Here is a 12,500-nt window from a genome sequence, read left to right as displayed (position 1 = left end):
TCAGTGGTTACAGAGCTTATGCACCTTACCACAGCATCATACTGTATCTCCTTACCAATGCTGAAATCTGCTGATGCTGAGCGTGTGGATCCCAGCCCCCTGGGAGTGTAAGATAGGCCAGTCTCATTCACAGTCATCTGAAAACGCCCGTATCAAAGCGAGAGGCATCCAGCAGGGAAGTGAAAGAGCTCCAGTGGGGAGCTGCAGGCCTGTCCCGCTGGATGAATCAAATGAGGCGTCAGGCTGGATGGCAAAACAAACTCTCCAGCCACAATCATCATACGAGAGCCAAACATATACATTTGAAAAAAAAAAAAAAAAAAGATCTTGGGGATCACCTGCTGTTTTTTATCCAAATGTTTCTGCAGAGCGTGCAGTGAAATCTGGCCGCGTTGTTTCCGTTGCAACTCCCCAGTAGGGTGGCTGGCAGAGCGCAGAAGCATCTGCCGTACAGCAGCAGCCAGGCAAAAGCAATCAATCACCGGGTGTGTGGACATTCTCATGGCAAGGCAAAGGCAATCAGTCTTAACTGCAGGACTTCCTTCAAAAGGATAAAACAATCAATCAAATCAAATCTGTGCAGCAGGCCCACTTTACCCCATCATCACTAAATCACTGTGTGCCACGAGTGTGTGTGTGTGTCTAACATAACAACATAATAGCTAGTTTGTTGTGATTAGTCCATTCCCAGTAATTGTGGTTGTAGGATGTTACAGAAGAAAAACAGTAAGCTAGTTCGCTCTCTGATCTGCTGCATGCTAGCCGTCTCTGCCATCATGTCCAAACATGAGGTAAATGGGACACAGGTGGGAGTGTGATGATGAGGTGAGGAGAGGAGAGAGACACTGCAGACACGCCGGCCTACTTTAAGCCACACGTCTCCTTCTCCATCCCAAAACTGCAGCTGTGGACCTGAATGACGACTGTGGATAGAGTGTGTGTCTCTCTCCTGCCACCAATGCTCCCATTGATTTTATCGTAACTTAAAGACATCCTACACCCCGGCCCCCTTTTGAAAGGGGTTGATTCCCTCCACTGCTTCTGGAAGGATTACGCTGAGAACCTTTGACGTTTGAGGGAGCAGCGATCTGATTTGCACAGAGAAAGGGAGAGTGGTAATGATAGTAAAAAATCAAATGTCTACGTAGCTGTCTAGACATCAGAAATGTCTAGTTGTTAGCCTACGGCTGTGAAGAGTGAATAGCCATTAGGGGAAGGTGTTTGTGTGTGTGTGTGTGTTAAGTGTTAGTGTGTGTGTGTGTGTGTGTGTGTGTGTGAGTGTTGTGTGGGAGTGTTGTGTGTGTGAATCAATCAGGTGCTATTGAGCTGAGCGGAGTGGCTGAGAGAGAGCCTGATGCTCAGCAGGGAAGAGCCACTGGAGCAACGCTGCGAATATGAGCTTCATTGTGCTTCGGTTTGGGGAAATAAACTGGGAATGAAATTCATTCAGTTAGCAAAGTCCCCATAGGAAACAATATGCACAGACTCGCGTCTGTGGATTCAATTTGCCTGCCCAGAATTTAAAATTGAATGAGCGTCAGCCCTGCTGTTGGGTTGAGGAGGGGAATGAGACAGGTTGGGCAGCTAAATGTCTCTCCCCACACATCTGAGGTATCGCCACCTCCAGGTGATGTGACTTTAATTGAACTGTCAACATTTCAAACACTTCATTGAAAGCCCTCAGTTAGCCAGCATATGTTGGCATTTTATCTTGCTCAGCTTGCTACATCATTGCACTTATCTCTAGTAAGTCATTTATGTTTCTGCTTCTCTCTCTCTCTTTCTGTCACTCTATCTCTCTTGCTGTCTCTGTCTGTCTGTCTCTCTCTCTCTATCTGTCTCTCCCTCTATCTGTCTCTCTCTCTCTCTCTCACTCTCCCTCTCTCTCCTTGGACTCATCCCTCCTGTCCTCCGTAGCCCTGACCAGTTTTGATGTGGTCATCCAGTACGGTCTGGCTACTCCCGAGGGCCTTGCGGTGGACTGGATCGCGGGGAACATCTACTGGGTGGAGAGCAACCTGGACCAGATCGAGGTGGCCAAGCTAAACGGCAGCATGAGGACCACCCTGCTGGCCGGAGAGGTGGAGCACCCCAGGGCCATCGCCCTCGACCCCCGCGAAGGGTAATGCCACAAAAATAAAACCCAAAAAGAAATAACACGGTTGTCATGGAAACTGATAGGAAAATACACAGCTCCTTAATTCTCCCTAGAAAGCTGTTTCAGCTGACACGATGTCAAAGAAGTCTCTTTATGAGAACATTCTCAGGAGAACCTGAAATGTTTACTGGACATCGGTGGAATAAGTGGGTTCTAGATCCCACAGCTGCACTATTGCTAGCTGGGTTACACAAATTGACAGGCAGTTGACTGTCAAGCACTCAGTTTAGGCAAACACGGGACTGGAGCTGAAGTTAACAGTGGTAGGCTTCTCTCCAGGACAGGGTGACAGAGACAGATTGTTTGTCTTCTATTACTTTAGCAATACATTCCTTGAAAGCTGTAATTCTCCCTTGATCCAATTATCACATTGCCTCTCTGTTTTTCATTTTGCCTGCACTCTCTCGCTCCACTGCTCTCTCTCTCTCTCTCTCTCTCTCTCTCTCTCTTTCTCCCCATCTCTCTTTCTCCCTCCCACTTCTCAGTATCCTCTTCTGGACGGACTGGGACGCTAGTATGCCACGGATCGAGGCAGCGTCCATGAGTGGTGAGGGCCGGCGATATGTCCACAAGGAGACAGGCAATGGTGGTTGGCCCAACGGCCTCACTGTTGACTACCTGGAGCGCCGCATCCTCTGGATCGATGCCAGGTCAGAGCCTGCGGCAACCTCCCTCTCTCAAACAGATATGTGATCACAGACAGACAGACAGACAGACTGACACATACTCTCTCTCTCCCACAAACACACATTCTCTGCCTGTTTTTACCTTACCCCTAATCACACACACACACACACACACACACACACACACATACACACACACACACACACACACACACACATACACACACACACACACACACACACACACACACACATACACACACACACACACACACACACACACACACACACACACACACACATGCTCAAACACACTTTCAATACTCAGATACCCTCTATACTGGCTGTACTCTGCTTGAAATAGTAATAGTGATAGGCTGCCCCCCAGCTCAGAGCATTGTTGGAAAGATGCTCTCAATATGATTTGGTTCCCATTTGCATCAGTGGAGCATCAGTGAAGCCAGTCCAGCCCCAGATGAGGCTGTATTTCCTGAGACGCTCCACTGCAGGGCTTGGCAGCTGAGAGCCTGTCTGTCGTGTTTTATTAATCAGGCCAGTGTGTGTTTTATGGTTATATCAGCCCGCCAGCTCGAGCATTTTACAGTCTCTCTAATGAGACGATGGCTTTAGGGCGTCGTTTGCCAACCATGATGGTTGTATATCAGACGCGAGACGACGGCCAGCCAAATGGGCTTCACCACACAGAGCACCCAGGCTTGTGAACACTTTACATTTTTCTTTTCCATTGATTGGGTTTAGCAGACGCTTTTGTCCGGAACCCCCTTGCACTAGAGATTAGATTTTTCATCAAGTTCTTCTTACCCCACTCTTGTGTGTTCTATAGGTGTGAAAACTACGGTGTTGTCGGTGTTGCGAACTGCTAACTAGATTGAAGTCGTTCTCACTCTTCTGTCTCCAGGTCTGATGCCATTTACTCTGCCAAGTATGACGGTTCCGGGCTGATCGAGGTGCTAAGGGGCCACGAGTACCTGTCGCACCCGTTCGCCGTCACCATGTACGGGGGAGAGGTCTACTGGACGGACTGGCGCACCAACACGCTGGCCAAGGCCAACAAGTGGACGGGCAACAACGTGACGGTGGTGCAGAGGACCAACACGCAGCCCTTTGACCTGCAGGTGTATCACCCGTCCAGACAGCCCCAGGGTAAGGCACACTGGATGACCTCTCTCTTAAAGGGTCAGTCCTCCATCCTGATGAAAGGTTGTTGGATCTTATCAGCCCGTCAAATTTACAGCTGTCCCCTTTTGTGCCTTTTGAAGCTATGCTTTTGTTTGGCTGGAACTGAGTATTGGTTGGTCCATGTTGTTTGTTTCCTATTCACCTAGCCAGAACTGTGCAGGAACAAAGTTTATATTCAGAGCACTCACTAGATGTGCAGCTTGATGACCTTGAGGAGGATTTTGCTGAATTCAACAGAAAGTGTAATGGATTATAATCCAGGATTGCACCTTTAAATTTACACATGCAGAAAATACTATTGTAGACTAAATATACACATACAAGAATAATACCCCTTAAATCAGACATAACAAATACACCTGCAAAAGCATGGCAGGTGTTTGGGTTTGTTTTTGGTCTCCTTGACAAATAGAGGGCCTGTTTACAGTCTGAAATGGAAACAATTATTCTTTATGCCCTTCATGTGGACGGCATGTGCTTAATTACGGTCTAAGTCCTTGACTTAGTACACTGACTGAGTAAAAAGCCAAATTGTGTTTCATGGCTGAAGTTGTTGACTCTCTGTAGCTCTGCCTGAGAGCGTCTATCTGGGTGTCTTTAGCCCCAGGTGTGTCTCTTCCTCCCAGACAGCTCTCTTGTTGACCCGAGTCTATGACCTCTGACCTCATCATCTCATGACCCCCCCACCCCGGATGTCCAGTCCAAGCCACATCAGGGCAGTTAGCAGACAGACTGACAGACTACACCCTGACACCTCATCATGTCCAGCGACAGGCTGGCCTGCTGCTGTGGCGTTTGCAGTGGAGCTCTTCGACTCAGTGTAATCAGTGAGGGATGTTCTTTTGACTGGTGTGAGCGGTTGTACTCCATTAGGCTCAGAGCGGTCTGAATGCGTGAGCGTAATACCACACAGATAGCTGTGCTGAATGCACCATCAGAGATGATTCCGGGCTGCCGAGAGCTCTCTTAATCTTCACACATCTAATGGAGCAGCATGTCTGCTACCTTTCAACGCCTGCTCCTCTTTAATTAGAGATGGCCAGTACGCCTGGCCACTGGTCTAGACAGCAAATGATTCCCACAATAAATCACGGAAAACAGCTTGTCATCCTAATGCTCTCTGATTGTTGTGAATAGTTTTAGATAGTGTCCTGATGTTTTAGAAATTATTGCGTTTTTGAATTCATTTTTAATCAACTAGTTTAACTGGACTGACTTTTCTATTCCAAACTCTAGCAAAACATTAAACTTTCCAGTTTAACTATCAGTCCCAGTAATGATAGGGCACAACAAAATATAAACCAAGAACAGTCAAGTCAAGTCAAATTTGTTATCTTACCAAAGGAAATTAGATTGTAGGCGTTCAAAACACACACACCAACAAAAATAGAGCATTAAGGGGCGCTGTGGCGCAGCAGGCTACAGCGCCCATAACCATATACGGGTCTGAGTGCCCGCGGGGACCCAGGTTCGAATCCGACCTGCGGTCATTTCCCGATCCCACCCCATCTCTGTCTCCCACTTGCTTCCTGTCACTCTCCACGGTCCTGTCCAAATAAAGGCGAAAAAGCCCAAAAAATTTACTTAAAAAAAAAGAACATTAATACAACGTTAAAGACAAATGCAAGAATATGTACTTGCACCTCTGTCTTTAGGAAGCAGAGCTCTTGACCTTGGTGATGCTAGCATGAAGACAAGAATGTGGAAATTCACAGTTTGTAAATGTACATCAGGTTTCTCGGCCAAGTATACCGTACTTGCATATACAAGGAATTTGGTCTGTGCATTTATCCCATCCGTAAATTAGTGAACACACAGAGCACACAGTAAACACACAGTGAGGTGAAGCACACACTAACCCGGAGCAGTGAGCTGCCTTGCTACAGCGGCGCTCAGGGAGCAGTGAGGGGTTAGGCGCCTTGCTCAAGGGCACTTCAGCCATTCCTATTCAGGCAACCCTCCGGTTACAAGCCCGAAGCCCTAACCAGTAGGCCATGACTGCCCCTACACGGGTTAGGAGGTACCTCGGTAACCAGTTACAGGTACAGATTATGAGCTCACTTCCTGCAGTGCCCACCCTCGGCATGTCTACTGGGGGGAGAGGGGGGTTATGGGAGATGTGGCTGGGGACTGGCATGATTGACATCTGGAGTTATCTGCAGTGTCAGAGAAGCGAGCGTTAAGGGCCGTCGTGAGCGTTTATCTAGCAGGAAGAGGAAGGTAGAGAGATGGCACCGGACAGCTGTTTACTCACACTCACTCTCACCACAACACCATCAGGGTGAGATGGATTAACCCCCCTAGTGATGAGGGTCAACCTGTGTGAGTATGTGTGAGTGTGTGTATGAGTGCTCACACTTCTCCCTCTTGCACAGTCTGCCATGCTTTGTTATTCTCATAATGTCTGAGGGATGTTGCATCAAGCATCTGCCTCCAGCATCAATTGTTTCTCCGGTAGAAGAAAAGAAGCTGATGCCAGTATCACATGCTCAATTAAAAACCCACCAGTGGACACTGTCTGTTTGGCTATTAACATGGTCACAGCACTCTCCTAATGTGCAGTGTTAGTAGCTCTCATTCTGTCTCCCACTGTTATTCTTCCTTTAATCGTTTAATATATTTTCACTCTTTTCCTCTCTGTTCTTTCCACATTCTCTCTCTCCTCTCTCTCTCTCTCTCTCTTTCTTTCTCTCCCCCTCTCAGCTCCTAACCCATGTGCTGGTAATGACGGACTGGGACCGTGCTCCCACCTCTGTCTGATCAACTACAACCAGACGTTCGCCTGCGCCTGTCCCCACCTGATGCGCCTGGGACCAGACAAGCACACCTGCTTCGGTAAGACCCTGTTGCCATGACAACAGTCACTGCTTGCCTGTCGTCATGATAACAACGTAGCCACCAATTGCGTGCTTTACCGTTTTCTTGGTTCTTGTATAAGTGGCCACCAAATGTAGAGCTGCTGCAAAGTCATTTGTTTGAGTGCAGCAATGCTCTCCAACCATACATTAGCCTCCCACTGTCCATTATAGAGCTTTCTACACACACACACACACACACACACACACACACACACACTGTCCCTGCAACACATTACCTGACAGGCTGGTCCAATGAATCTCTTGTTTTTCAACTCTCCTATCTTCCTCTCTTCATCATCCCCCAGTTCATTTATCTCTCCCTCCCTCCCTCTGTTTCGCTCAGTCACTCTCCTCCTCCCTTCCTCTCCCGTCTGTCAGCTCTGTTTGGGTTGGCACGAGTGGGATACAGGAGTTTACACAAAGCTCCTATCTCCTGCTGGATTCGGTCCAACTGTCCAAAGTGTTCGTGTGTGTGTGTGTGTGTGTGTGTGTGTGTGTGAGCTAGTATGGGAGTGCGCCTGTGAGTGCCTTCTAGTTTGCCTCTTTTGTGCCTCTATACAGTACGTAGTTGTGTGTGTGTGAGCACTTTGGGTCTTTGTATATGTGGTCTGTAGTTGTCTATGTATGGCTTGGTGTGTGGATAATATATGTGCTCCACACTTGCCATGGCATTCTATGTGTATGACCTGTGTGTGTGTGTATGATGTCTTTGTAACAGCATGGTATGAATGCCTTGCTACTGTATATCTCCTTTGGTTTTTTTCTCACATACTCCTCACCTGTGCAGAGTCTCGTCAGTTCCTGCTGTACGCACGGCAGATCGAAATCCGTGGCGTGGACATCTACAACCCCTACTACAACTACATCATCTCCTTCACCGTGCCGGACATCGACAACGTGACGGTGGTGGACTACGACGCCCTGGAGCAGCGCATCTACTGGTCGGACGTCCGCACGCAGACCATTAAGCGTGCCTTCATCAATGGCACCGGCGTGGAGACAGTGGTGTCGGCCGGTAAGGTCCCATGTGGCGTGTGGGGTCAGATATTGCCTCACGTCGGCAATGCATCACATTCCCATTGGCTGGCTCCATTTGGTGCTGTGAATTCTGTTACATAAATGCAGTTGTATAGTTCAGGGTTCCCACTGGTCATGGAATTTCTGGAATATCATGGAATTTTGGAAAGTCAATTCCAGACATGGAAAGTCAGGGAATTTTATCATTTTTGGGGCAAAGTCATGGAATATCAGGGAATTTTCCAATTTACTTGCCAAAATACATTAATACAAATATTTTCATGCAGAACTGGTGCATACCGCTCCCTTGAGTATCCCAACATTGTTTATTCAATGCCCCTTTATTCATGTTTCACTCTAAAAAGTAAAATATTCTTGAATGCTACACTTTAGTAAATAGTATAGTAAGTCATGGAAATTCTTTTTTTTTGTCAGGGAAAAGTCATGGAATTTTACATTTGACTTAGAGTGGGAACCCTGATAGTTGGCAGCTGTACAGGTTCAGGGCTTCAGACTGACTTTTTTTCCTTTTTTATTTTAGGGGCGCAACCAGAAAATTTGGGGGCACACACCATAAATCAAAATGCTAACCAACATATTCACATTTCTACTAATTTCCACTGTATTACTAATTACTTTGATAATAGATGCAGAAATTACAAAGTGCTGTTTCAAATTCAGTGTCACATTTTATTGTGCACTTTTGAAGGTGCAACATAGAAGGTAAACCGGCAAACTTACCTTGTCGGCAAACTTACCTTGGTGTTCCCTGCAGTTCTCGGGTAGCAACTACAACATTCGCAGTTCATGGAGTTTGTTTTCTTACCTCAACCAGCTGAATTCTCACAGCCAGTCTTCCGGAAAATGGTTGGGTCGGGGCCTTTTTTGCCACACAAACCTCTGACTCTGAATCATCATCCGACTGTGACACTGTAGACTCTGGCACTAGCACACTAGCCGCAGGTCGGAAGAACGAGTCATTGTTCAAACGCACGTAGCAGGTTGTGATATCTGACTCCTTCCCACAGACGTTTACGCATACTCGGTTATCTTTAAGACCCTCCCCCTCCACACATTGACCATTCTCTACCCTTCTCACACTCATTGGCCTGCCACAGATTCCGGATTCATTGATGCACCCCTTCCACGTTTAACATGTAAATAAAAAAAGGTGGGGGGTGGCAAATTCATTGGCTATTAAAGCCTTGAGATTTCTGACTGGGATTAGAGCTACTAGTACCCATTACCCAGTAAGCCATATCCTGACGGGAACGTGGGACATTTTAAGAGGGTTCGGGCAGATGTGCACATGTTCATTGACACTGTTAGCTGTTATAGTAATTGCACACGTTCACTCCTGTGTAATTAATCTTGCTCGTAAGATTGTCTCACTTCCTCTGTTCCGACTGGTTCCTCAGACCTGCCTAATGCCCATGGCCTGGCAGTGGACTGGGTCTCTCGGAACCTTTTCTGGACCAGCTATGATGCCAACAAGAAGCAGATTAATGTGGCCCGCCTGGACGGCTCCTTCAAGAACGCTGTGATTCAGGGCCTGGACAAACCTCACTGCCTGGTGCTGCACCCCATTCTAGGGTGAGGGTGTGGACACACACATGCACACACACACAAATGTGCACCTACACACACACACACACACCTCTCTAGATAGACTATCCAGCTACTGTGGTCACACAGGCTCTCCCCCTTACACAGGCTCATAAACCTACACACACATACACACACACACACACACACACACACACACACTCATATGAGCCTTAGCGTTCCTCAGTGTTTTCAAAGGCAAGATCTTTCACCTCTCCACTGCCCTCATCCCTCCTTCCCTCTGACCCTCATTGTTTCCCCTCTCCGCCTCTCTGTCTCCCTTCTTTCCTCGTCTCATTATACATGAGAAGGGAAATGCTCCCTCTACTGCTCCGTAAATCACCAACAGACTTTGTGGTGTGTGTGTGTATGTGTGTGTATGTGTGCATGTGTGTGTGTGTGTGTGTGTGTGTGAGTACCCAGCTTAAAGGAGATGTTTTCATGAAAAACGCCTCTTCGTTGTTTTTCTCTTTTCGTTTAATTTCTTCCCCTCTTTTAAAGACTTGCAGAGCTGGAGGAATGTTTCCAGCGTAGGCTTCTCTGGCGTAAGAGAAAATGAGAAGCAGATGCTGTGTGTGTGAGAGAGAGAAACTGACTGTTGTGTATATGTGTGTGTGTGTGTGTGCGCACGTGTACTATTTTGGGATTCATTTTACCGTGTGTGTTCACTGTACTCATTTGAAAGGAATCAGAGGGAGGTGGGTAGGTTGGAGGGGGGTAGTGATTGGATTTAAATGCCACCCCCTGCATAGATTTACACACACACATGCACACACACACACGCGCACACACACAGAGGCAGACTTAAGCAAACACATCAACAACGGCAGATAAACAAAGAGTCCAAATGAAGGGGGAAAGAGCGCACACACAGTCCATCAAGCAGGCGATCACGCCCACAGTTACACATAAACACGCATAAACAAGCAGTCCAAAAATAGCAACACGTATAAATGAAGGAACACCCTCACACACACACACACACACACACACACACACACACACAGAGCATATGTGGAGACCAGTCTATTGACCTCAGGTAATGAAAACCTCTCTCTCTCTCTGTCTGTGCCTGTCTCTCTCTCTCTGTGGGTGTGTGTGGGGGGTTGTTTGTGGGTGTGTGTGCATGCGTGAGAGAGAGAGAGACAGACAGCATTATGAGAATGTTATGTGCTGCTGTGCGATGGAGCAGTGACGCACAGTGAAGCTGCTTAACCCTTAGAACCCGATTGACGCAAAGTGCGTCAAAAAACACACCCTTTCTTCTCTGTTACATTGCTCCGGAACGGTTCATCGCAGCGAGATGAAACCTTTATTGCACGACAGAGCAGAAGTGGGGCTTTCCAACGAGACTACACACTTGTCTGTACGATCAAGTATGAAAATTAAAAAAAATCATGAAATTAAATCAAATTGCATCATATTTACAGTCTATACTTCTCTGCATTCACCTGCACACACATTACTCTAGTTTGAATTACTCGCGAACCCGTGATCGCATCGATATGGCAAGCATATCAGATGAAAGAGGGGGCACAGGGCTATCCATTGGTACCATGTTTATCGATCCTTCTGGCTTATAAAACCAGACGAAGTGACTGCAAAATAATAACGTCATGTACACAAACCAACGCTGCACACTCATTACTCTCGTTTGAATTACTCGCGGACCCGTGATCACATAGATATGCCACGCATGTCAGATGAAAGAGGAGACTCAGAGCTATCATTTGATACCAAGTACATCCTTCTGGGTTATAAAACAGACGAAGTGACAGCAAAATAATAACTTCATATAGCTGGACTTACCCCACATTTGTGTCTGTTCTTGTGGCAAAGCATGTTTATAATCCAATGCTATCATGTGTTTCTCTATGGCAAAGCATGTTCATATTCCGGTTTTGAGATCCTAGCAAATTCCTGCATGGCATCCAATTCAAGGCTCACATTGCATCCCAATTTGTTCAACAAATAAACACCTTTTTTGCCTTTACTTTGTTCATGGCAATGCAGTAAAGAGTTGAGAATTATTATGACTGCATACACACAGGCACGCAGGCTAACACGCAACCTCGGGTCAAGTCAGGTCAGATCAGTTCGTGTCACAGATATGGAGCGCAGAAAGGTCATTTTTCATCACTAAATAAAAAATGGCATTTATTTCCGTAAATCACACAGCAAATATTTCTGTAAATTGCTCAGCCCCAGAGTATCCCTCCAACATGGCAATTATATTGCCCGATTCAGGACAGTCTTCCCTACACACACATGAAATGCATGTAGAGCTGTGAGCTTGCAGTGGTGAGATACATGTCGAAATATAAGAATTTTTATAATACACTTTTTATATTTTAATTCTTTAAAAATCAAAATAAAATCAGTGCTAGTATTAATACATGAAATGATGGCAGATCTGAATAGCCTAAACTCTCCTGAAAAAAACAATATATAATATATGTGTGTGGCACTTACAATGACCAGAATAAATCCTTATGAATAAAGGTAGTGAAAATGCCTTAAAAACAGCTTAGGGTTGTAAGGGTTAAGTGAGAGGCTAACACTCCAATGGCAGACCTACTCCGGAGGATGCATTGAACCTGCAGCATTAGCACTGTCTCATACCATCTCTCTACACATACTGTATGCCCTGCGTAGCTCTCTGTGTGGCGTTCTGAGCCAATCCGCTTCGCTGCTGAACTAAATTAGCCCTGACCTCCCGCTTCTCCAGACCTGGTTGCCAGTAGTTACGTTGCTGTGAAACGAAGCGAAATGAACTACAGTAAGGCAGAATAAAAGAGAGAGATAAGCAGGCAGAAACCCCCACTTGTTTATTTCGCCTCTCCCTATAGAGAGTATGGAAGAGGAATATAAAATGTTATTTACAAGCTCAGGGCACTGTGCACATACTTGAAAGGCAAAGGGCATCACAATGGACTTCATGCGCTGCACAGACCGCATTGAGACGTGCCATGTGTCTGATGCAAGACTTAAGGTGGAGAGGCACACTGTTGCATGTTGCCCAGAGCAAAACTGCCA

At 46.5% G+C, this 12,500-nt stretch overlaps 1 protein-coding gene across 1 annotated transcript in view; it reads left to right on the top strand.

Annotated features, from left to right (window-relative positions):
• The window catches only part of lrp1aa (low density lipoprotein receptor-related protein 1Aa), a 157,017-nt gene that overhangs the window by 92,004 nt on the left and 52,513 nt on the right, over positions 1 to 12,500 (top strand). Inside the window, exons 25-30 of the mRNA XM_076267757.1 lie at positions 1,918 to 2,122; positions 2,644 to 2,808; positions 3,704 to 3,948; positions 6,688 to 6,819; positions 7,630 to 7,857; positions 9,278 to 9,452. Coding sequence (XP_076123872.1) covers positions 1,918 to 2,122; positions 2,644 to 2,808; positions 3,704 to 3,948; positions 6,688 to 6,819; positions 7,630 to 7,857; positions 9,278 to 9,452 — 1,150 coding nt within the window. The remainder of the gene's footprint in view (positions 1 to 1,917; positions 2,123 to 2,643; positions 2,809 to 3,703; positions 3,949 to 6,687; positions 6,820 to 7,629; positions 7,858 to 9,277; positions 9,453 to 12,500) is intronic.

This window comes from Alosa pseudoharengus, unplaced genomic scaffold (genome assembly GCF_046254945.1).
Source record: "Alosa pseudoharengus isolate Yale_2024_CS ecotype anadromous, Long Island Sound unplaced genomic scaffold, YU_APseudo_1.1 YU_APseudo_1.1_scf_5, whole genome shotgun sequence".
In the NCBI taxonomy this organism is placed as follows: domain Eukaryota; kingdom Metazoa; phylum Chordata; class Actinopteri; order Clupeiformes; family Clupeidae; genus Alosa; species Alosa pseudoharengus.
The sequence above is the reverse complement of the archived record's forward strand: the minus strand, read 5'-3'. Positions and strand labels throughout refer to the sequence as shown.